General features: G+C 42.2%; 1 protein-coding gene across 2 annotated transcripts; it reads left to right on the forward strand.

The window, feature by feature from the left end:
* Window positions 1-796: 796 nt before the first annotated feature.
* On the forward strand, window positions 797-24,119 carry LOC126346516 (uncharacterized). Of its 2 annotated transcripts, none has more exons than XM_050002206.1 (3): window positions 797-1,232; window positions 12,795-12,956; window positions 23,176-24,119. In XM_050002206.1, the coding sequence occupies exons 1-3, from the start codon at window positions 874-876 to the stop codon at window positions 23,255-23,257; spliced, it is 603 nt and encodes a 200-aa protein (XP_049858163.1). In that variant the 5' UTR covers window positions 797-873; the 3' UTR covers window positions 23,258-24,119. The 2 variants fall into 2 exon arrangements, with proteins under 2 accessions (XP_049858163.1, XP_049858154.1); XM_050002197.1 differs by lacking the exon at window positions 23,176-24,119 and adding an exon at window positions 18,086-18,299.
* The last annotated feature ends 562 nt before the right edge of the window (window positions 24,120-24,681 follow it).

Consider the following 24,681-nt stretch of genomic DNA (forward strand, 5'->3'; position numbering starts at 1 on the left):
AAAGACAACAAAAAGTTTTTCGTGTAATGCAATTACAAAGTGGCAGTTCTTGGATTGGTTTTTCCTTTACCTTTACTGTGAAACATTGCTTCTGGCCGAATAACATGCTTCTAGGTTAACGGTAAGAACATTATAGGATTTGACGTGTAATTTTGTAGGTATCAAAATTTGTGACATAAGTGGCCGTATCTTTTGACTACATTGACTTAGAAGCTTCAATGTTTTACACTGGCAAGAGACCTTAGATATAGATTTAAACTTGATATGTCAAACGGTCTCTGAGAAAAGGTGGTCTTCTGAGATTGACAGGCAGACAGTGGGATAACAAATGACAAAAAAGAATATTTTTTTCGTGTGATATAATTACAAATTAACATTTTCGGATTTTTCCCTTTACTTATACTGTGAAACCTTGCTTCTTGCCAAATTTCATGATTCTAGGTCAACGGGAAGCATCCTGTAGGTTTTGCTGAGTGAGTTTGGGAGTATCAGAATTTGAGACACAAATGGCCGCATCTTTCGACTGCAGTGACTTAGAAGTTTCGATGTTTTACACGCCCGAGGGACCGTAGACCTTAAAATGTGACAGAAATTTCAAGTTGATGTCTACCAGTTCGTGACAGAAAGGGTTTTTACCCTCGGAAAGACAGACAGTCACCAAAGTCAACCTACAACGGTTCCATTTTTACCTACTGAAGTTCCGTAACCTAAAAGCGACATTTCTTCCCGGTCTCCCAAATAGTTTCTTTGGTTGTGCCTATGACGTCACAGGCTGGACGTATGAATAAGCAAACTAAAGCGTGGCGACCACGCTTCGCAGAAAGCGGCAACAGCGACGCTTCCGCGAAGGGGAGGGGTGGTTTCTGAAGCACCATGGGCTGCACGTTTTCAATGTTCGACTGCGCTCTCTGTGAGAAGCGCGAGCAACTGCTCGAAGACGGTGCCATCTGGTTCTCGGACCTTGCGGCGCTGGAAGCTACGGAGGCCTCTTCGCCTGGAGAGGCCGCAATGGCAGACACTGACGCGCCTATTGCCTCCCAGGCCAGCAGTGCGCCGGCTGGCCGTCGACGCGTAGTCACGTTTGCGCCGGACCTCGTGACTGTGTTTACGACAGCCCCGCTGGATGAACCGATGGCGGAAATCGAAGTGGTGGCGGACTTGCCGGAAACTTGCGCTGCTTCCAGAGACCCCCTCCGTCTCCTCCCATCGGAAGTACTCATCAGAATCGTCAGGTTTGTGACAGTACTAAATCGTGGACACACCGCACGTTATGCAGTCAAATATTGTTGCGTAAAAAAGAAAAAGAATCGCCTGGCAATCCCAAACCGAAGCTTAACATGAACGTAAATAGCATAGTTCTAACCTTCCGCTCACATCGCTTTGTAGGGTTTCATCGTTAGACGGAGGATCATGAACACTCCGTAAGACGATGCGGAGATGTTCGTGTTAATCCACTAGTTCATTTTATTTCCCTGTAAGGCACAACCAGTTATACTATACCCAGTCTGTTATTTTTTTTTCTTTGGCCAAGCATCACAATTGCGAAAGATTTCTGAACTGACCACATTTTCCTGTTACCGGCTATAATGGGATTTTCAAACGGTAACTGACGTGGCCGGACACGAGCAGACTAAGACGCGCAGCCACCAGCATATGACAAGCTAACACAATAGTAAGCATTGGTTCGTCAGAAGCTGGTGGCTCAACAGCTTGGTGGCTAATGTTCGTGCACGTAAACTAAGGCTTCAGAATCGCATAATAGCCGAAATTTGCCAGTAAAGGATAATTACTCGAATGCTGAAAACTGAGACGGTTCTACTATCCCTGTTTGTTCCCTTCAGGTCAATGCAATCTTGACTACCAATATGTTGGTCAAATACTAGATCACTTGTTTCTGTTCCGTAATGAAAGTTCGTTACCTACACCAAACAAAACGTGTTTTCATTTCTTTCCTCTAGGATAGTCTGACGAATTTTGAAACAATCGCCCTTCTGAGACAAGCCCGGTTGGGGTTTGTCCGTCAATGTCGAGGTAGTTAGACAAACCGCAAGCTTGGACTGAAAACAGGATTTTTTTTTGTTAATGAACGGTACTGACATCGATTGGTGCTTTCAGAAACTCTGAAAACATGATGCGGCTGTTTCACTTCCATTGATCTGTCAAGAAAGCGCAAGCTGACCGGAGCACAGAGATAAGGAAACAATCGTTTATATTTCTTCTACCGTACGTTTAAATGTGAATGAACTGCGTTACCTATGTTACGTCGTTGAAGCATTTAATCAACTGTACATCAATTTTATTTGCTCATCCAGACACTGTCGTCCTTGCCGAATTTTCTTTTACGGGCATTTAGCCTTGGTCCAACTGCCTGACGTAGCGTCTCTTAATGCTGGAGACATCGTCAAAGTTTATAAACGCACGGATAGCAATTTCAAACTTAACCAAAATTGAAACTGCTATCCAAATGTTTAATCTCTGACGATGTGTAAAGCATTAGGAGACGACACTTTAGGCAGAAATATGCCTCGGACCACGGCCAAATGTCCGCAAGAGAGAGTTCACCAAGAACGCAAATACGGCTGCGCAAGTTTGGACTGTGAAATGTTTTGAACGATGGGTACTTCACACTCACGCTGATTGCCTGGTACGGCTCCGAAACATAGTATACAATACAGGAGACAGTGATGTTCTCGAGGCATTCGAGGAACAAGTCATTAATACCACATTAGCCTAACAAATAAGCGTAAACATCGTCAGAATTTTTGTTTGCTACGAATCATCTTGCTTTTCCATTATATCTCCCTCTGTGTTCCATATGTCGTGGTACCTCCAGACAGCAAAATCTTCCACCCTCCTTTCCCCGTTTTTCCAGTCCCATTCGCGAGCTTCGTGGAGGAAGTAAGACAGTCGGTACGACTAAAAGTCCCAATTTAATGTTACTGTCGAAGTAGCCTGGAGCTTGGTAAATCAGTGACATCTTAAAGCAGAAAAATAGCTCGAGAAATAGTTTACGTGATGTACAACATATTTATAAGTACCACTCTGGGCCAGCTCTCTCTCCTGTAATGATCACACAAATCGTTCATCTGTTTCGAATCTGCTCTCATTCGTTAATACAGCTTGTAAGCGCCTCGAGCTAGTATAATCTAAATTCGATATGTGATCTCTGCAAACTACCCACTAAAATGAACAAATGTCTGCGTCCCTTACGGCCAAATATTACTTTCGTGTATTAGTTCGTAGATTTTTGTTTTGCATGTCGGGTTCATTTTTATTTGTCGTTCACTTGTGCTATTTGAGTTTACATATTGCCATTGAGTCATTTGGAGATAATGGCGCTGTGGACGTTCGAAAACGGAGTGCCAGCTGGATAAATCGGAACATTTTCAACGTATTTCTCAGAGTTCGTGGACGGGTGACAGCAGCGGAGGCAGTCAGAAAAATTTGCTCCGTTTATGGGGAAAATTCCATTAGACAGAGCACAGTCAGGAAGTAGCTCTAAGGAAGATAATTTTGACGTTATCTCCATGTTCAGGAAGACCTTCGGTATTAGATGATGGTTTATTCATTTATCAAAAATCACAGTACACTCGAGAACTGGCAAATGTGAAGAACTGTGATACTTCCACCAATGTGCGACGTTTGAATGCAACGAGTAAGTTTCAGAAATCGGGTGCAGGAGTACCGCGTGCTCTAAGCCAAAACTGCAATCAGCGGGTGCCGCATGTGCGTCTCTATTTCCTCGTCAATTGGATCGTGAATAACGCCGACCCCTCCTATATCTTGAATCGTTACTGGTGACGAGGAATGGTGTCCTTATATGGAAACAAAGGAATGGTTGAGCCCCAACAAAGCAGGAACTCCCCGTTCCGACCTGCCCGCATCCAGAAAAGGTTATACGTCTGGTGGAACAGCGACTGTGTGGTGTACCCATCACTGCTGACACTTGTCAAAAACTGAAACATCTTGTAGCACAATCCAAGAAAGACTTGCATGAACTGAAGCTACTCCATGATAACGGCCTCCACCGTCCTGGTAGAAACCGAAAAAGAAAGAAAAAAATTTTACATGAGTTGGGTTGGGAAGTCATTCCACTCTCACCTTATTCACCTGACCTTACCGCTGAGATTTGTGTTCCACTCTGTCGAACAACCTTTGAACTCCCTTTCCGGATGAAAATGCACCCCGAACGTGGATCGAAGAGTTTTTCGCCTCAGAAGCACGTGATTTCTACAGTAGCGGAATCGAAAAGTCGTCTCACCTTTGTTAGATTTTGCTAATAGTGAGAGTATATTATTGATGACTAAAGTATGTTGTGTGTGTTGCATTTATTAAACTAACCGGAATAGGTTACGAACTTACGCACTAATCTATTGTCGTTCCACATTAAATCACCCCAGTTGGAAATTTCCTTACGATACTGTTTCTGATGATTGACGGTGTAATTAAAGATTACCTGGTCTTTGTTTGCATTTGTTGTGCTGCTCGTCTTTCTTTGCACGGGGTGTTTCTTCAGTAAGTGGTCTTGTGCTATACGGTTCTAGTGCAAAGGCGAATTTAGTAGATGCCTCGTGCAAAAATTTTAACGTCAGATTTTGGGCGGCAGTTCCAAACTTCAGTAGATTGAATTTTCTTGCCACGCTGTTTACGACTCTCTGCTTACGATCACACTATAAAAAAAATGTCATGTATAGTCAAACCGCTGGTTTAAGGTGCTTTCGATAAATACGAGTAGTTCAATTGTACTTACTAATTTTGTATATGTATATAACTTTTCTTTCATTCATAGTTTCTAAGTACTTCGTTCAGCTGGTGTCTGTTCAGGTCCTATAATTAGTTTAGTGCCTCTAATCGGAATTTATTACTGATCGTATATGGCTGATAGATGAGTGATCACTTCACGGGTTCTAATCCAGTTGAGGTCGAAGATTTTAACTTTTCAAAATGAACCAAACGCCCTGTTGTGTTCTAATATAGTCTCTAAAATACTAAAATACAAAAATATTAAATTTATTCACTGTATTCCTGGCAACATTTCATATTTAATTTTGCGTCAGAGCTGTTTAGTCTCGTAGGAACAGAAACAAGATTGACGCTAAAGTGACCGCTGTACTTTCACAAGGCAGAGAGTTCCGTTTCTTGACTTCTCACAGTTACGGCATTAATTTTGTGTCGGGCGGCTGTTACTTTTACAAATGTTAGAACTACTAAATACATTCCTGGTGAATAACTGTATTATCCATTTACAAATAATTTAACAATTTACGCTTATTTTTCGCGGAGAGGGGCAAGAACGATATGGGACGAGGCCGTTAAACTTCGAACAGTGCCTACTAAAGTGCTGAGACGATACCGGTGACGTAAGGTACTCCTTTACTCGAACAGGGTGAATTGCAAACTAAACATCACTTAGCAAAGTTTTCAAATTGAGTTTTTCATCAGCCTATTGCGAAATACGGGCAATGGAAGTGATTGCTGGTATATTTGTAAAATTCAATGGCACTAGCGCAGTAGCCCCTACACCACAAACAAGAGCAAAACATTGTGCAAATCGCGCATTGTTGGGTCACAATAAAAATCGTCACTCGTATTTTATTGGCACCCTAAAGCAGGCCATACAACCATCTCATAGGTATTCATGATCATCATTTTCTGCCACGCTTATGGGTGGGCACAGTTTCGGCACATTTAACCTAGACTATTACCCGAGGTGAGATTCGCAACCTCAAAGCCTGCTGGCAACGAAAGCTGGCAGTTGTTTGTTATACTCAGCATGCTGTAGGATGTTTTATACTTAGAAGTACAGACGAAAATACAGGAAACGACATCTCCCACAGTGTTCGTATATGTGAGATGTACCTCATTTCTTGTATATCCATTTCTTGTTTCGTTAGTCACGTACAGAAGAAATTGTGTAAATTTATTATTTTAATGTAAGAGTGCATTTTCCAATTATCAGTGGAAGGCATAGCACTAATGTTCAGATCAGAACAGGATAACTTCGTCGTATCTGAATAGCAAACAGCGGGCTAGGTCCGCAAGAATCGGACCTCTGAACAAATGGGCTGGGAAGACGGCTTTCGATTTCTCAATCAGAAAGTTTGGATTTAAATGCAGTGTTGCTAAAAGCACTCAAAATTTTCACATAGGCTTGTCTCGTGTAATCAGCCATTCCCGCATTATTTATAGAGCCTCACGGAAAATAGTTCACATCCCACTTCCCACATTCTGGTGGAACAGTCTCTCCTCATGGCTATCCATGCTCAGCATGATCTTAGACTCTTTGCCTCCAATATTGACGGACGACATACTCGGCCGAAACGTTTTCACTGAGGAAATGATTTTTCTCTGACGTAAGGTCTGAAATTACTTTTGGGGTTGGGTCTCACACCAAACGATGGGTTCGGGAAACCCTTGAGATTACCTTACCTGCCAGCTGAATTGGTCACCCCTCTTTTAATTGCTTTCAGATGCAATTAGACATTTCTTCTGCCACACCTTATTATACATTTTTTGGGTAGTATTCTAATGAAGGAAAGACTTCGACTTACACTCGATACTATCTGCTGACGAAAGAAAAATTGAGTGGGTTCTTATGCTGTCTCCGAGGCAGAGGGTACGGAGACCATCTTCAACAGGTAGTGTTGGACGGCAGTGGGAGGGCAGCTGCCCCCCCCCCGCCCCCACTCCACCTACCGATCTGATTTTCTTTGGCCTGATTTTACTTTAATCTGCCTCCATAGTTGAGTGGTCAGGTAACTGAATACCATGCAGAGCACCCAGTTCAATTCCTGGTACTGTAAGGGAGTATTCCTTGGTGGGAGGCCTGGTATAAAACTCCTCCCGCACGGGCCGTGAAGGCCCAAAGGGACCGACCGGCCGCCGCGTCATCCTCAGCCCACGGGCGTCACTGGATGCGTATATGGAGGGGCATGTGGTCAGCACACCGCTCTCCCAGCCGTATGTCAGTTTCCGAGTCCGGAGCCACTACTTCTCAATCAAGTAGCTCCTCAGTTGGCCTCACAAGGGCTGAGTGCACCCCGCTTGCCAACAGCACTCGGCAGATCTGACGGTCACCCATCCAAGTGCTAGCCCAGCCCGACAGCACTTAACTTCGGTGATCTGACGGGGATCAGTGGTACCACTGCTGCTAGGCCGTTCGTGGAGGCCTGGTATGGGATGACACAATTCATGATACTTCACTGGTCTCATACAGATAGCATTTTATGTATACAGACTGAAGCAGTGAGTGAAAAGTTTTTACTGAGGCCTGGAACCGAACTCAGGTTTCATGCTTAGTAGGTAAGTGGGCTAGCCACTACGCCCCCTTGGCACAGCGGTTCACACAACTGCACGGATTACTCTGGCATGGCCCCCCTCCTCGATTAAAATTCTCACTGCTGCCCTATTCTACTTTAAATTCTCCCTCACACACGGTCATAATTGCCAAAGGTCTTTATATTCTGAAATAGCACCTCAGCATCGAACGTAAATGGGGATCCAGCCTGATATCCAGGTGCAGGTCTCTGAAATTGTCATTTCATTTGTAAGAGTACCTTTCAGCTCTTTTTAAAGCATTTCTAAGATCTGGCACCAGTAGTGCTTTTAATGCTTAGTTTTCACCATTTCTAGAAACTTATGGCTGACGTTACGAACTCAATGACTCATCTGTTCACTGAGGGACACATCAATTTACTGTTTAGTCCTGTAACCCTAAACCAACCAGCATACTCGTGACACGACCATTTTTATAACGAAGACTGCATTCAAACTAAAAAGCTCCCAGCTGGACATTCTATAATTCTGACCTAAATAATCTTTGTCACGACTGACCATATTTGGTGATTCTCGATAGACTGTTCCGTTGCGCTTACATTGTCAAGGTTTTATTATCGCCACACAGTATAGTCATAAGCAGAATTATACGTGCCCGCCGGGAATAATGTTTCATACAATTTACAGATGCTGCTAGTCTGAGTTGAATTCATAGGCAGCAGTTGGTTTCCGGACCTTGCTGTCATACGTCCAAACTAATACATCTTCCCTTGTCTGCAAGAACAACTAATAGGGTTGGATCTAAGTGGAAAGGATTTAGATGCAGATGGTATTTTGTGTTCTTTTGTGATGTTTTATTTATGTGAAAGATCCAAACTGGCACTGCACGTGTAAGCGCATCTTTTACAACAGCACTTCGGCAATGTAACCGCCCTCACACTTACACACCTCGTTATGCTAAAAATGCAGACTGAAACTGTGCATAGAGTTCGCGGAGAACTGCGTGTCACTGTCCTAACGTTCGAAAACAGCTGTCAAGTATCCAAGCGATCGTCCAGGCCGTGCAGTTCCGTGCTGTTGTTTCAGTGCTGGGGTCGTGCGTTGAAGTTGATGTCCTTTCCTTTTTCTCGTTATCAATCTGTTGTACTGGCGTTATGTATCCTATGTGATCAGTTACCTATGTAAACACACGAATTTGTGCTGATAGGAAATGTTTCCACAGACCCTTTGGAAGTTTCAACGTTTTTTACAGTTATGTCCGAATAACTTTTCACATTTAACGTTGTAAGTAGGCTGTTTAGGTTTTTATGTTGGTAACGCCACGTAGTGCTCTGTATGAAAATCGCTGACTGTGCTGTGTGCAGTCTGTGGCTGGTTGGACTCACTGTTCGAATATTAGCTAGTACAGCGTTGAGCGGTTGGATGCGACCAGCGCGTAGCGTTGGGCAGCTGAAGCTGCGCTGCCAGCAGTAGTGGATGTTGGAAGAGATGCCAGAGTTTTGAGAGGCTACTATCAGCGGATGATCTGAACGTTTCCGTCAGAAAAAGGAAATTTGTAAGACTGGTTGTCATGATCTGTGGTATATATTATGACTTCTGAACACTATTAAGGTAAATACATTGTTTGTTCTCTATCAAAATCTTTCATTTACTAACTATGCTTCAGTATTTAGTGCCTTCATTTGTTAGAATCTGTTATTTAGCTGGCAGTATTGGCGCTCGCTTTATTGCAGTAGTTCGAGTAACGAAGGTTTTTGTGACATTCTTTAAAGGTATAGGCTATTGTTAGTCAGGGCTATTCTTTTGTAGGGATTGAGTCAGATTGCGTTGCGCTAAAAATGTCAGTTTAGCGGTCAGAATAAGTAAAGAGAGAACTAAGAGTATGTTCAGTTTTGCTCAGCTGCTTGAAAATCAAATAACGTGAGTTTACTAGCTCTTTCATTCTTTACATACAAAGGGGAAGTTTCAATGTCTTCAGCAAGCTTGTTAATAATCTCAGTATTGATATTTGGTAAAAGTTTCGAATTGTGTATTCGAGAAAAACTAGTTATATTGCAGGTAGAAAGGAAAATAGGTGCTTAATACATCAATCATATTGTAAGCTCTACCGTTCTGTTTGCATCCAGATCACTTTCAGTACACACAATTGACTTTTACGCCTGTTGCATTGGGACAAGAGTATGCATCAGTTTGAACGCTCCCATCACACGAAGAGATTCTTGATTACATAACATGCCGCGCGATACACTTCCCGGCATTTGTAGATCTTGAAAATTGTGCTTACATCCTGCTCCAGTAACTGCTTGCTTGAAATTCTTCCATACAGCTGAAGTCAGCCTCCATTGTCGTAGCTCTTTCACGAGTTCGTTAACGCACTATTCCTTGTTCTGCTTACTGTACTTACTCATTTTGGCCCATCTGGCGTCAGTTTTCGATCGAAGGTGTTCTAACGTAGGAGTGATACGTATTGCCCATTGAAATATTCTGGCACTGATTTTTTTGGTACTTTATTTGCTTATAACATTTATAAAAGTTCTTGGTTCTTCCTTCTAAAATCACTCTCGTATTGAGCCAGTGACGGCTCTAAAGTATTTTGCTGAAAAGTGAAGGTTCTCCTTAGCCACTTTCGTGTTATTTTTAATAACATTTGCCGATACCACCTCAACTATCATTGGATTATATAACTTCGTTTCGGCAGAGTATGTGATGTCATACTAAAATTCTGTTTTACCTCCAAATCCTGTTCAACGACATGTTGAATTGTAGCATCTCTAATATCGAACTTAATAAAAATAGAAGGAATGTTGAAACCAAATTAAAAATTTAACATGTTAATTAGTTTACATTCAACGAAATTTTTGCGAGAGTTTCACATATTTTATCTGGCTGGACTGGGCAAAGAGAGATGTCAGTAATACTCCCAGGTACAGCAGTCTAGAAACCTACAGTTTTGTTTGCTGGCGTGAAGTTAATTCACTAATGAAATCCACAAGATGGCGCCTACTGAAAAGCAGCCGCTGCTCGTTTGAGCGTGGCTACTTCGTTACGGATTCCCGCCAGACTATCAGCAGGTGCCAACCGGGTGCAGTTAAAACGGTCCCTCCCTAGTCTGGTGAGGGGTTGGAGGCGATGGCACCATCAGCGTGTTCTGGTTGGTGGCGTAGAGACTTGGTCATTTTTTCTAATACAGCTATTAAAACTGCAAGTGTACCACGCCCCGATCTCTCTGCCTCGCTTCGTTAATAGAGTAGCCATTAGTCTAGGGCGTCCATGTTGTGAAAATACAGGCTAGTAGAGTAAGTAGTGCATTCCATTGCAAAGCCATCATCTTCGGAAAATTAACATCGCGCCGCGATTTCATTGTTTCACCGCCACTAAAGCCGCCGCAATACGGAATACAGCCGCGGCGGCCATGCCGAGTAAAGAGCATATATCGGGAGCTGAGTTTGCATGTGGATTATCCTCGCTAGCCCCTCCGACCCCCACCCCCACCCCACCCCACTCCTCGCCCCTGCTCTTGCCAGCTACTTACAAATGTTTGTGGCCTTTGTGAAATAGAATTTGTATGTTAGTGTTCATGCCAGAGATCGCCTTTCAGGAGCGATAACTGTTGCAACCGGCCGAAGTGGCAGAGCGGTTCTAGGCGCTACAGTCTGGAACAGCGTGATCGCTACGGTCGCAGGTTCGAATCCTGCCTCGGGCATGGATGTCTGTGATGTCCTTAGGTTACTTAGGTTTAAGTAGTTCTAAGTTCTAGGGGACTGATGACCTAAGAAGTCGCGTAGTGCTCACAGCCATTTGAACAGCCATTTGAACAGCCATTTGAACAGCCATTTGAACAGCCATTTGAACAGCCATTTGAACAGCCATTTGAACAACTGTCTACCTTGAATGTGGTACAGACACACCCTTCTTTTTCCATTTGTGTTAATTTTTAAGACAACTGATTCCCACGAATTGATACAGTAGCGGTTTTGTGCACTAGGCGATAGTATAATTTTTCTTCGTTTCAACTCCATTGTTTATTAAAGTATATAATATTAGCCGACCACTATTTTATTTTACATGGAAGTAGGGCACTTTGGTCGACTTATCGAGAGTTATTATCGTGATATTTCAAGAGCACACGCTGAACTACTTGATGGTATCTGTATAACTGTCCGGATAGCATTCACTGTGATGTTTTCCTTAGTCTGCACTGGACTTCTTTACTGTAAAGTCACGCGTGTTTCCCATAACCGCCATAGGAGGCCACGTGCAAGAATTTCGTGGCACTCATTTCTCCATTGGTCCGGCTACTTGCTGTAGTTCACAGAACGTTCTGTACTCGCGTTCTCTACGCTTCTGCTGTGCATTTCTTCCCGCCACCGTCATTTCTGAATGGAAAAAGTCCATTCCTGCAACTAAGTGACGGCCCTGATTGCCAACTGCCAGTCGGTTCTACTTTCCGCAAGTATGTTTCCTGTAGCTGAATTCTGTCGGGTCGTTGCCTTCCAGCAAGCACCGTACTAAGAGTTCTCCACCCAAAACAGTATGCATCTCGTACTTCCATTAAGGCAAACACAATGTTAAACAGGGCCAGTGAAACAGTAATGCGATATTAGAAACCTTCATGAATATCGAAGTGCTTGAATGCCACTTTCGCTTTTCTTGTTGTGCATGATCCTAACGCTTCTATAAATTTTATTAGTACCTTACGTTCGCACAAGATATTTTACACGTTCAGTTTGTGCATATGTCGTATGCCTAGGAGAAATTAAGAGATGTTCTCAATGTGGGTTTGTGAAACTGTTCTTCTGACATATGACAAGAATGACAAGAATTCAGGAAGGAAATTGATCACGGAGAGAAATAAAAACTGAGGTTTGCTGAAGTCTAATTCCGAGACGGAATGAATAAAATCTGTTCAACGGAACAAAGTGTAAAAGAGGTTATAAGGTAAAAACAAAGTAAAACAAGTGACTGGAATTAAATCGGGAGATACTGAGGGATAGGCTTAGTAGATGGCACTAAAAGTAATAGATGATGGGCAAAATGAAGATGGCAGAAGTAAAAAAGGTATAAAGTGCAAACTGACAATAGCACGAACATTTGTGATGAAATAAATTTAACATAGAATACAGATCTATGCAACAAAGTGTTCAGTGCGGATATTGGAATTGCAGCTATTTACAGAAGTAAAACATGGATGGTGCATAGTTCAGAGACCGGAGAATGGCTTTTGAAATAAGTGCAAATGGATGATGGAGTAGTTATTCAGAGATAGTTGAGACTTTGGTATGATAGTTAAACGTGGAAAGGCGTGCTTTCTCTGTTCCAGTTGACCTCCCCGCCTAATCTTCCTCTTCAGTTATCACTTTGGCCACAGCTTTCCTTCAATTGGTATCGTGTATCTTTCCTGATATGAGTACCCTCCGAATCGTAGCAGAGGGTGTGCAGCCGGATATATCAGAGGCATCTTTGTTGAGTACAGAGTTGCGTATAAACTAATCATGGAGTGGGCTGGTGTGTTGTTGCAGCCTCCTGGACGACGAGTCGCTGCTGCGCATCAGCATGGCCTCACCTAAGTTGGCGGACGTGTCTCGCCACCAACCGGTGGTGCGCAGGCGCATAGAGAAGCAAATCGCCCTCGAAATGGCCAAGGTGGAAGAGGACAGCGACGCGTGCAAAGACCTCTGGTCGTAAGTTTGACATACTGTTCGTTAGTTTCCAATGCGAGAAAGCTTATAATCTATTAGTCGACCACAATATTATTATACTTGGGAGTGAGGGCACTCCGGTTTGCTTATCATGAGTCAGCGCGCGATCGCATTTGTTAGTACTGTATGCGCACAACTGGTCTGAAAGCACCGACAGCGCGATACTTTTTACTTAGTCACCACTGCGCTAGTTCTCTAAAACATCACCGCGTGTTTACGATGACGGCCAAGTGCAATAATATCGTGGTTGAGTAGTAATTTCATTCCGGTCAAGAACGAAAACAGATTTTTTTATGGTCAGTCTTCTGACTGGTTTGATGCGGCCCACCACGCTCTCCTGTGCTAACCTCTTCATCTCAGAGTAGCACTTGCAACCTAAGTCCTCAGTTATTTGATGGATGTTTTCCAGTCGGTGTCTTCATCAACAGTTTTTTCCCCTCTACAGCTCCCTCGAGTACCATGGAAGTTATTCCCTCAGGTCTTAGCAGATGCCATATCATCCTGTCACTTTCCTTATCAGCCTTTTCTACGTATTCCGTCCCTCTCCGATTCTGCGTAGAACCTCTACATTCCTTACCTTACCAGTCCACCTAATTTTCAACATCCGTCTGTAGCACCATTTCAAATGCTTCGATTCTCTTCTTTTCCGGTTTTCCCACAGTCCATGTTTCACTAACATACAATGCTGTACTCCAGACGTACGTTCTCAGAAATTTCTTCCTCAAACTAGGGCCGATATTTGATATTAGTAGACTACTCTTGGCCTGGAATGCATTTTTTGCCATAGCTAGTCTGCTTTTAATGTCCTCCTTGCTCCGTCCGTCATTGGTAATTTTACTGCCTAGGTAACAGAACTTCTTAACTTCATCTACTTCGTGGTTGTCAATCCTTATAAGTTTCTCGGTGTTCTCACTTCTACTACTTCTCATTACATTCGTCTCTCTTCGATTTACTCTGTCCATACTCTGTACTCACTAGACTGTTCATTCCGTTCAGCAGATGTAATTTTTCTTCACTTTCACCCAGGATAGCAATGTCATTAGCAAATCGTATCATTGATATCCCTTCACCTTGAATTTTAATTCCCCTCCTCAACCATTCTTTTATTTCCATCATTGCTTCTTCGTTGTACAGATTGAAGAGTAGGGGCGAAAGGCTACATCCCTGTCTTAAACCCTTTTTAATACGAGCATTTCGTTCTTGGTCGTCCACTCTTATTCCCTCTTGCTTGTTGTACATATTATGAATGACTCGTCTCTCCCTATAGCTTACCCCTACGTTTTTCAGAATTTCGAACGTCTTGCACCATTTTACATTGTCGAACTCTTTTTACAGGTCGACAAACCCTATGAACGTATCTTTATTTTTCTTCAGTCTTGCTTCCATTACTAACAGCCACGTCAGAATTGCCTCTCTCGTGCCTTTACTTTCCCTAGTGCCAAACTGATCATCTAGCGCATGCTCAATATTCTTTCTCATTCTTCTGTATAGCGCTCTTGTAAGCAACTTGGTTCCGTGAGCTGTTAAGCTGATTGTGCTATAATTCTCGCACTTGTCAGCTCTTGCCGCCTTCTGAATTGTCGATGATGCTATTCCGAAAGTCGGATGGTATGTCGCCAGACTCAAACGTTCTACACACCAACGTGAACAGTCGTCTTGTTGTCGCTTCCCCCGAATTATTTTAGAAATTCTGGTGGAATGTTAACTATCCCTTCTGCCTTACTTGATCTTAAGTCCTCCAAATGCTCTTTCAAATTCTGATTCTAATAATGCATCAACTACCTGTTCTTCATCTATCACATCAAATTTTTCCCATCATAGAGCCTTTTAATGCATTCTTTCCACATAGCTGCTCTCTCCTCTGTATTTAATAGGGAATTCCCGTAGCACTCTTAATGTTACCACCCTTACTTTTGTCGCCGAAGGTTGTTCTGTCTTTGTGTGCTGAGTCTGTCCTTCCGACAATCCTTTGTTTCTCGATGTCTTCATATTTTTCCTGCAGCCATTTCGTCTTAGCTTCCCTGCACTTCCTATTTATTTCATTCCTCTGCGACTTGTATTTCTGTATTTTCCCGGAACATTTTCGAACTTCCTCCTTTCATCAATCAACTGAAGTATTTCTTCTATTGCCCATGGTTTCTTCGCAGTTACCTTCTTTGTACCTGTTTCCCCTCCCAACATCTGTGATGGCCCCTTTGAGATGTCCACTCCTCTTCAACTGTACTCCCTACTGAGCTATTCCTTACTGCTGTTTGTATAGCGTTGGAGAACTTAGTGTATCTCGTCAATCTTTAGTACTTCTGTATCCCACTTCTTTGTGTATTGATTCTTCCTGACTCTTCAACTTCAGCCTGCTCTTCATCGCTACTATTTTGTGACTGAGCCTTTGTCTGCTCCTGGGTACGCCTTACAATCCAGTATCTGATTTCGGAATCTGTCTAACCAAGATGTAATCTAACTGAAATATTCCCGTATCACCCGGCCTTTCCAAGTATACCTCTTGTGATTCTTGGATAGGATATTCGCTATTATTTGAAACTTGTTACAGAACTCAATTAGTCTTTCTCCTCTCTCATTCCTTGTCCCACGCCCATATCTACTCCTTCCTACACAACTACACTGCAGTCCCCAATGACTATTTTCATCCCCCTTTATATACTGTATTACCCTTTCAATATCGTCATATCTTCTTTCTCTTCGTCAGCTTGCGACGTCGGCATATATACCTGGACTATAGTTGTCCATGTAGGTTTGCTGTCGATTCTGATAAGAATGAACCTGTCAATGAACTGTTCACATAAACACTCTCCGCCCTACCTTCCTATTCATAACGAATCCTACTCCTGTTACACCATTTTCTGCTGCTGTTGGTTTTACACGATATTCATCTGACCAGAAATCTTGTCTTCTTTCCAGTTCACTTCACTGGCTCCTACTATATCTAGATTGAACCTTTGCATTTCTATTTTATGATTTTTCTAGTTTCCCTACGACATTCAAGCTTGTGACATTCAAGCTTGTGACATTCAAGCTTGTGACATTCTACGCCCCAATTCGTAGAACGTTATCGTTCCGTTGGTTATTCGATCTTTTTCTCATAGTAACCTCCCCTTGGCAGCGCCGCCGCCCCCCCCCCCCCCCCCCCCCCCGGGAGATCCAGATGGGGGTCTATTTCGGAATCTTTTGCCAGTGTCGAGGTCATTGTGACACAATTACAGGCCACATGTCCTGTGGACACACTTAACGTGTCTTTAATGCAGCTGTTTCCATTGCCTTCTGCATCCTCATGTCTTTGATCACTGCTGATTGTTCCGTCTTTAGGGGCTGTTTCCCACCCCTAGGACAAGGTCCGTGAACCTCTGTTCGCTCCTCCTCTCTCTTTGACAAGGCCGTTGGCAGAATGAGGGTTTCTTATGCCGGAAGTCTTCGGCTGCCAATGCTGATTATTCATCAAAATTTAAGAAGCGGACGGATTCCCACCCGTGACCGAAGACATTTGATTATGAATCAAAGACGCTACCTCCTTTCTTCTTTTTTGCATTTTGTTCATTATTGTTCACTGCAATGGGTTGACATCCATTGAGTTAGTTGTTGGTCGCTTCATTTTCTATTACAGAGACCAGCCAGGCCTCTGACCGAACGCGCTGAGCTTCCCCTTGACCACGTGTGTAATCTACCCCTAAGGGCAAGCAGATATTGCCACGAAATTCTCCTAGAGGGTTTGGAGTTATCGTAACAGCTGCTCAGCAAACACTTAGCGTCATGTCCATTTTAAAGTCCGACTTCTCAACTGCTTCTTAAGATGATGTGATCAATATATTTTTAGATAACCCTAACACTTTCTTTACACACGTCATACTAAGCACTTCAAAATGGCTACACAGCCATAAAAGTGAGTGTGAAGACTATAAAATAGAATAAACTTCAATCCAGATAACGATAACCAGTGTGAAATGGCATTCAATGAATTATCTAAGTATTGTTCTTGTCCCGACTTTCTTCCACCACCTCCCTCAAGGTAACTCACAACTACCTAGTGTGGCGAATATGGGAAGACGAATCATTACAGTACTTAAAACTGTCCCATGCTGCAATATTGTCGACTAAATTTTCTGATTTGGCCACTAGGACAGGAATTTATAGGTTGTCCAACTTTGTTATAAACTACTTACTTAAAGTTAGGCCCTCGCATCCGGGTTTGACCACGTTTGCAAATATGTTTACGGACTGTAGGCATGTTAAGCAGTCTGTACGGGTGCCGTCATGTACACACGATAAATGCCGGAGCTGTTACTTCCTCAGTCATGCTTAAGAGTATGTAATAGTCAGTTTGGTGACACACACTCATGGGAAATTTCCATCAAGCCAGGTGGCCATTGCTCTGCCTGGGTGCCACCATTGGGAAGAGCCATCGCTCGGAGTAGGTGGCACCATAGCAGATGTCTCGTGCAGTGAAACGAAGAGTAATTAGCCGGTAGGTGTGAGGCTCCGGCACACAGAATGGAATGCCTCAGTGCAGATCGTTAAGACACCAAGTAGTCCCCGTCCTTTGCCACGCCATGGAAGGAAAGCAAGCGAAATCCAAGAACCTACTCTTCTTGGTTTCCAGTTTACACCCGGAATGATTGTTTCTATGTGCCAATCAGGTTCTTTGTAGAGAATATCGTAAACATAGCTGGAGAAGTCTCTTCCCCCTCATTAAATTACGAAATGGTTCTGTCTTTTTTTGAAGTGTGCAATTAGAGTGCGATCTCATTTTCCGCTTATCTCTTTACACTAATACAGCCCGCCCTTTTCCCTATCTAAAATTTCACCACTGCGTGGAAGTGAACCTCAATAATGCAAAAAAAAAAAAATTACACAAGTATGGTTTCTGAAATAGGTATTAAACACGTAAAAGCTACAGATCGGGAAAAGCTTTTATTCATGTTTTACTACTAAAAGCAGCTTTCTCGTGTAAAACAGCTTTCTCCTGATGAAATTTAAGCACTTACACGTCACTTTCCACTTAATTATTAGTTTCGTTTTTAGAAGTGAAAATTTTGCATGTGATCTTTTTGCGTCAGAACTTACCATTCAAAACTCAAAGGTGTTCGGTTGCTCTGTCGCAGGCACGTGATCTACATGTGGGAAGCCCGCTGTCCGTTCATATTCAAATTCAAACGTCCTGTGCACGACAACGACAACGACATGCTGAATGATTTGAACAAGGACTAAGATTCCAACTGATTACAGGACCATGCCCGAAGAAATGAATAATCTGTTCATAAAATCCACAATATCTGGCAACTTACGGTGATGGGCAACTTTCATGGTGAAGAGACTCTGTACGACTGCTTCGGAAGATAGCCTAATTGCTTGCTGCTTACGTTCTTCAAAGTACGAAAACGAAACTCTTATGAAGTGGCACAGATAGTCTGAGAGCAAATTCACTCTTGAGAAGTACTGTTAGCAGGAAATATTTGTACACATTTTGAGAGATGGAGTAACATAAGTGACAGTGAAACGTTTCTTTCGTCTGTTTCTTGAAATTACTGCATCCAGTCGCCCTACGTTTTGTTCAATTTTTTTATTCCAGTATCGGTTTCGAACTTCCTAGCGATTCATCAGATGCTACATATTTATTAATTGCCTTAAATATATTCGCAATTGCGAATAATGACAACCAACAACTGTAGAATGGAATGACAATGCCGTGCAATTTGTCGTGACATTAATTGTACTGCAGTGCAATTAATGACACTGGAAAACATTCTTTTCCACAATACTTTGTACAGAAACACCCAACCAACGGACGAGAACTACTGTAAGTAAAGCTACAAAATCTCTCATAATGTGAATAATTCCCGCCACACTCGGTGCTTGCATGTTGCGTTTATACACCTCGCCACAGCTGCGCGACTCCCACAGTGCTGCAAACAATAAGTATGTATCATCTGATGATAGATCGCTAGGCGGCTCGAAACCAGTAATGGAGTAACAAAAAGTTAAACCAAAACAAATGGAGATTCCAGAATGAGATTTTCACTCTGCAGCGGAGTGTGCGCTGACATGAAACTTCCTGGCAGATTAAAACTGTGTGCCCGACCGAGACTCGAACTCGGGACCTTTGCCTTTCGCGGGCAAGTGCTCTACCATCCGAGCTACCGAAGCACGACTCACTCCCGGTACTCACAGCTTTACTTCTGCCAGTATCACGTCTCCTACCTTCCAAACTTTACAGAAGCTCTCCTGCGATTGGTTGCAGTAATTTCAAGAAACCTTTATTCATCACAGTTGCAATGTTCCTCGTCCATAATGGATAAGTTTTCTGTTCTTCAGAGCATCAGCAACGTCTCTTCCATTTTTAACTGGATACGTTCATTGGTGGATCCGGAGTAACTCTGCACTGCTACACATCTAAAATCAGTATAAGCTAGCGACCTAGCCCAGCTTCGGATGCCTGGCTCCAACAATTTAGGGCCAAGCGATTTTGCTGTAATAAATTACATACACAAGGCTTCATCGTGGGTCAATTGGTAAAAACCGGAACAAAATCCCTGCAGTAAGTCCTGAGATCAGCCTTCACATACAGGCAGAAAAAGCGTCGGGGGACTTTAAATTAGTAATATGCATAGATAAGAGCCGCCGTCCTCCCTGTGATTCGCGAGACGGGCTTGAACTGCTCATCTCAAGTCAACAATTAAGCGTCCTTTCAGCTATCCACGTTCCTGAAGAGTGATAGCTGCAACCACTGCACTGGGATATGTACATCACTTTACAGTATCTGCCGTCTCCAGTTGGCTTTCAACAACTTCCGCAGTTAATCTGGACATAATGAAACAAAACTATACTTCAGCGTCCATAAAGGAAAAAAAATCATCCAATAACATCACTGTTTTGCACGGAAACAGAATTTATTGGCTTCTAATCAAACTGACAAAGTTCGTCTGGTTCACTGAAACTCTGTCCACGTAAGTGCTGGCACCGCGGTGTGATTTAAGAGCTCAAAGTTGCGCACATGCTCGCTCGCTTCGATGCCACTGATAGTGATCGTCAGTTGCCGTCGCCAGAGGTCGCCCGGCGGCATCGGCTGACAGTCTGGTCAAAGTGAGTTCCATTTCCTTAGTTTTTGGTGGGGCCAAGGAGGCTACGTTAGGTTAGAATCTATTCCATGTATGAAGATTGCATTGTAGCCTCCTCAGAGTGGGATGGATACCAGAAAACTCCTGTTCACTAGAGTTGGCTTGAGGTTTATGCTCTTCAAAAGACGCCCAATGCATGTGAATGAGCTATAGCTGTCTCGAAAAGAGTGGTTAGTCCTCAGTTACTGGAATAACCCGAAAAGTTTCACGAATGTGATTCGTGGTGATCTTGAAAAGCAAGATCACACTGTTTTGCTGTAGTTACTTAAAGTTGTACAGACAAGCGTTTATTAACCTTCAATGGCTCATTCAGCATACGTGTGAAAGACAAATATAAAGTTTAGAACAGCACACTCTGTACACCTTGTATTGGTTCTGTAAGTGACCATTACGGCACTCCAACGCCAGTTCTCGATACCAGTAATATCGTACTACTTTTCTGCGAAGTAACACATTTTTGTGACAATATTCACATTTGGTTTTATTAAAGTATAGGTACTCCGATGTATCGATATATTAGTGACATGGTTCTTGTGTGTCTTATTTCTGTGATATTGTAATAATCTTTGACTTACTTGTAACCGTTTTGGCGCAAATGCGCACAGAGCACTCTGTTTTACGTTGTAGAAGTTATTCCGCTTTGTAAAAGAGCAGTCAGGTCTTGTTCGGTCAAAGTGGAAATTAAATATATGAAGATTGATACAAAACTGTTTCTTGATGTGACAATTAAGAAGTATATGTGAATTTACAATAAGTTTAATAAAAATGTGGATCGTGAACACCAAGTCAAAAATTATTTCTACCATACCATTGTTCTGATCTGGGATTGTTTTACCATTAAGAATTTCCTGCAAAACGCATTTGTTAGGTCTTCGAATATTGCTAAAATACAGATCTGGACCTTCTAGCAGTCAAAGTGGAATCACCCTAGAATCAACAAGATGAGCCATAACTTCGACGAAATCTACGTGGGAATCCATTCGAGATAAGTGCCAAAATTGACTCTTTTTACAGTGACTTTATTTCCATTCTGACGATACCATCCACAGTCAATAACTTTGTTATTGCTCGATAAAGCGAGCATACGCTGCGTGAGCAACATTATTAATCTGATTTCTAACCTACTCTGCAAGTGGTGGTATTGTTAGAAACTAAAGTATCGAAAAATTGAACACACACACACATATAAAATTAATATATTTTTCCCATGTGGAAGTTTCTTTCTATTTTATATATATATATATATATATATATATATATATATATATATATATATATATGAAAACGGTAATGCCCACCTGCCACAACATATACTACAGTAACTTCAAACGTAAGGTCCGCCACCCTTCTCATTTGAACTAAATATTTTTTGATATAATTAACACCTCAAATTTCCGATAAAGATTTTGCTGACGCAAGATTTCCAATAAACCCCTGATCTCGGTCGATAAATTCTGCATTATATTCAGACTATATTTTTCATCCTCCGGATACAACGAACTTACTCTTGGCCTGAACTTACCAGTTTCTCACAGTCCATATTTCGTATGTGAGAACGTCGGTCGATTTACCGGAGAAAAACAGATCTGACTTTCTACTATTGTCGTCCGAAGTCTGTACGTTCACGCTATGAGATCGGCTACAGTGCGACAGAGCACGCAATGGCGTGCTGATTTGGAAAGATCGATCGTCCTCTGAATCCGCCGATATCGATGTCCCAGTGACCGCAGTCTACGCACAACCAAGCACTCACCCGCCAACGGCCGCAATGCGCGCCACGTATTTAAGCTATCTCCACAAGTTAGAAAGCACTCATCCGGCGAAAGCCGCGGTGTGTGGACTAAGTTTGTGATCAGTTCTACAGTCCCGCGGTAGTTCTTGCTTTATGTCGATCAGGACGGTGGACGACGGACTTCCTTTTGCTCATTTTTGGAAAGTGTCTGCGGAATGCAGTGGTCATTTGTATCTTGGTGCGCCGTTCGAAGAAGGAAAGACGCCACAGAAGCAGAAAACACATACATACTGTAAACACGCTTCACTACGCAAAACAAATACCAATGGAGCTTTAGTTACCTTTAGCAAAACTCTAAGAAAATATGCGGATAAATTTCCTCATTACAGCAGAATGACATATAAGACGAATTACTTCAGAAAATTAGGGGAAGAGTATCTGGAACAACAAACTTGGGCTCATGTATAGATCCTACAGAAAAGCTACTATAACAATCAGGTAAGCGCTATATTCTATTTAAATATTAGGTTTCATTTAATTAAATATATAGATAAGTAATAAATTTTCATTGAAATTTAATATAGATATATTGATGCGCATATTAAACAGTTAAAAACGATCCATGCTTGGGAATGTGATATGATGTCCGACATGAAGCTTCTGGACACTTTAATTTTGCTATATTTTCACAAATGTGTTTAGCTAATTGGTAGCTGGCCAGCATTAATGTAACTTAAGTTTTGGAGGTAGTGGGTTCAGTTGACAAGAAGCATTCCTGAAGACTTCGATAGCATTAATTTCGTTAGTGCCTTCTGAGTCTCAGATGCTCAGGAATTACTTCGAAATTGTTCAGAAATAACAGAAAGTGACAGCCAGTCATCGTCATTTCTTGACAGTCTTTCTTCCACTAGCCGGCCGGAGTGGCCAAGCGGTTCTAGGCGCTAGTCTGGAACCGCGCGACTGCTACGGTCGCAGGTTCGAATCCTGCCTCGGGCATGGATGTGTGTGGCGTCCTTAGGTTCGTTAGGTTTAAGTAGTTGTAAGTTCTAGCGGACTAATGACGACAGCAGTTACGTCCCATAGTGCTCAGAGCCATTTGAACAACTTTTCTTCCAATACCTCAACAAGGTGTACTATGTTCTCAGTTTGTATCACTAGCTTTTGTTTCCTTCAGCCTAGATGACTTTAATATCGAAATATCATGTGGTTCTTCTGTAACCTCCACTTCCATGTAGAACCTGACCTGCTTTTGGAATAGCTGGCTTTCCGATACTCTTTGAGGAAACTGACTTATCACGTCTTTGGCAGTGCAACAGACTTGAAAAAATATATTTTTTTGTTTTAGGTACTTCGATTCTGGATACTCTTTCGCTGATCTTCACTACGCCTCTCGATTGGGAAGAACTTCAATCAGTAAAATTATGTAAAAAGTTTATGGAACGATGTGTACCAATACGCGAGCAGAATGCCTCTTCATTAAGCTGAAATATTTGAATCCAGAGCAAATTACCATCATCCTATAGAAGTCGTAGTAGAGAAGGATATCCGTAGCTATTATTTTGTGTATTCAGCGAATGCATTTAAGCCATTTTGTCTAATTAATGGCGGATGTTACATCGACCTCAGTGTTAACATGAATTTGCCAAAAAAGTGTAAAAATTTGTACGCTTCGTACTTTATACGTGAAACACTTGTGTTAATTTCTAGCAGACTTTACACACACCACAAGAGGAGTTGGAGCATATTGAAAAAAGGGACATTCAGAGAGGAAACTTAAGTTACTTAGAAACATGGACTAGTAGATAATTGGGTAAATGAAATCAACTGAAATGGCAAGATCGATTAGTTTGATATGATGTAACAGATTGAAACACCTGTAAAAAAAATTTATAAAAATAAAACCAGAAAGACATAACTAGCTTTTTCTTTCCATCTTGTGACAATGCTTTCCTCCAAATATGTCAATCTCCTTCCACATATTAAGCTATAAAACTGTGACTTTATTCGTACGCGTTCATACTAGAGATTGTTGGACGATTTTTACTTCGTGAATAAGCTTCTGCGTGTCGAAATCTATCGCGGCGTGACCATGGTGAAAATCATGAGTGAAATGAGCCCATGCCCTTCGTCGACTAAAGGTTACCGTGTGACCGCCCAGTTGCTGAGTTTCAGACCTGGCCAGATAGTGTGGTTGGCAGTGACATTCACTGGCAAGGAACGCCACACGTAGGCAGTTTCCACGACGGGGATGAGGAAAGTTTCCTAATTTTCTTGCTATAAAAAATACTGTATGTGAATAAAGTAAAACATAAACTCCTGGAATTTGTTCATCTTTAGAGGTTATTTTCCTTCCAAAAATTAGGAGGGACTCGTTACAGGTTTGTGTATTTTCTTCACTATGTAAGACTTCTCACTCGATCCTGAGGAAACTGAGTGGTACACGCAATTAACTTGTTTCGAATCAGTTCCATGTCACAGCTTGATTCTACTTTTCAGATATTAGTCATAGATATACTGACAATTTCCAAGTATTGTGTAACAAAATTTGAACGGTTTGCAGTGAAAATGTGGTTTCTGGCTACCTTGGTTCACTTGAGGTGATACATTGCCGTGTATTGAATGTAGCTACCATATCGAAATTTTTCTTAAAGTTGGAACGAAAGCCATATCTCACTACAGTGTGGAGAGAGGTTGTTAAAATATTTTGTTCGAGCGCAGTACCAGAGTGCGCCACGCGAGACTAGCCTGCAGCTCATCCATGAAAAGCTAGAGGAAACGGACATAAATTTTCGAATCAGTGATGATTCATTGTTACGCTTACTGCTGGAAGAAAATGATGCAAAAGACATTC

This window comes from Schistocerca gregaria, chromosome 1 (assembly GCF_023897955.1).
Source record: "Schistocerca gregaria isolate iqSchGreg1 chromosome 1, iqSchGreg1.2, whole genome shotgun sequence".
Taxonomy (NCBI): domain Eukaryota; kingdom Metazoa; phylum Arthropoda; class Insecta; order Orthoptera; family Acrididae; genus Schistocerca; species Schistocerca gregaria.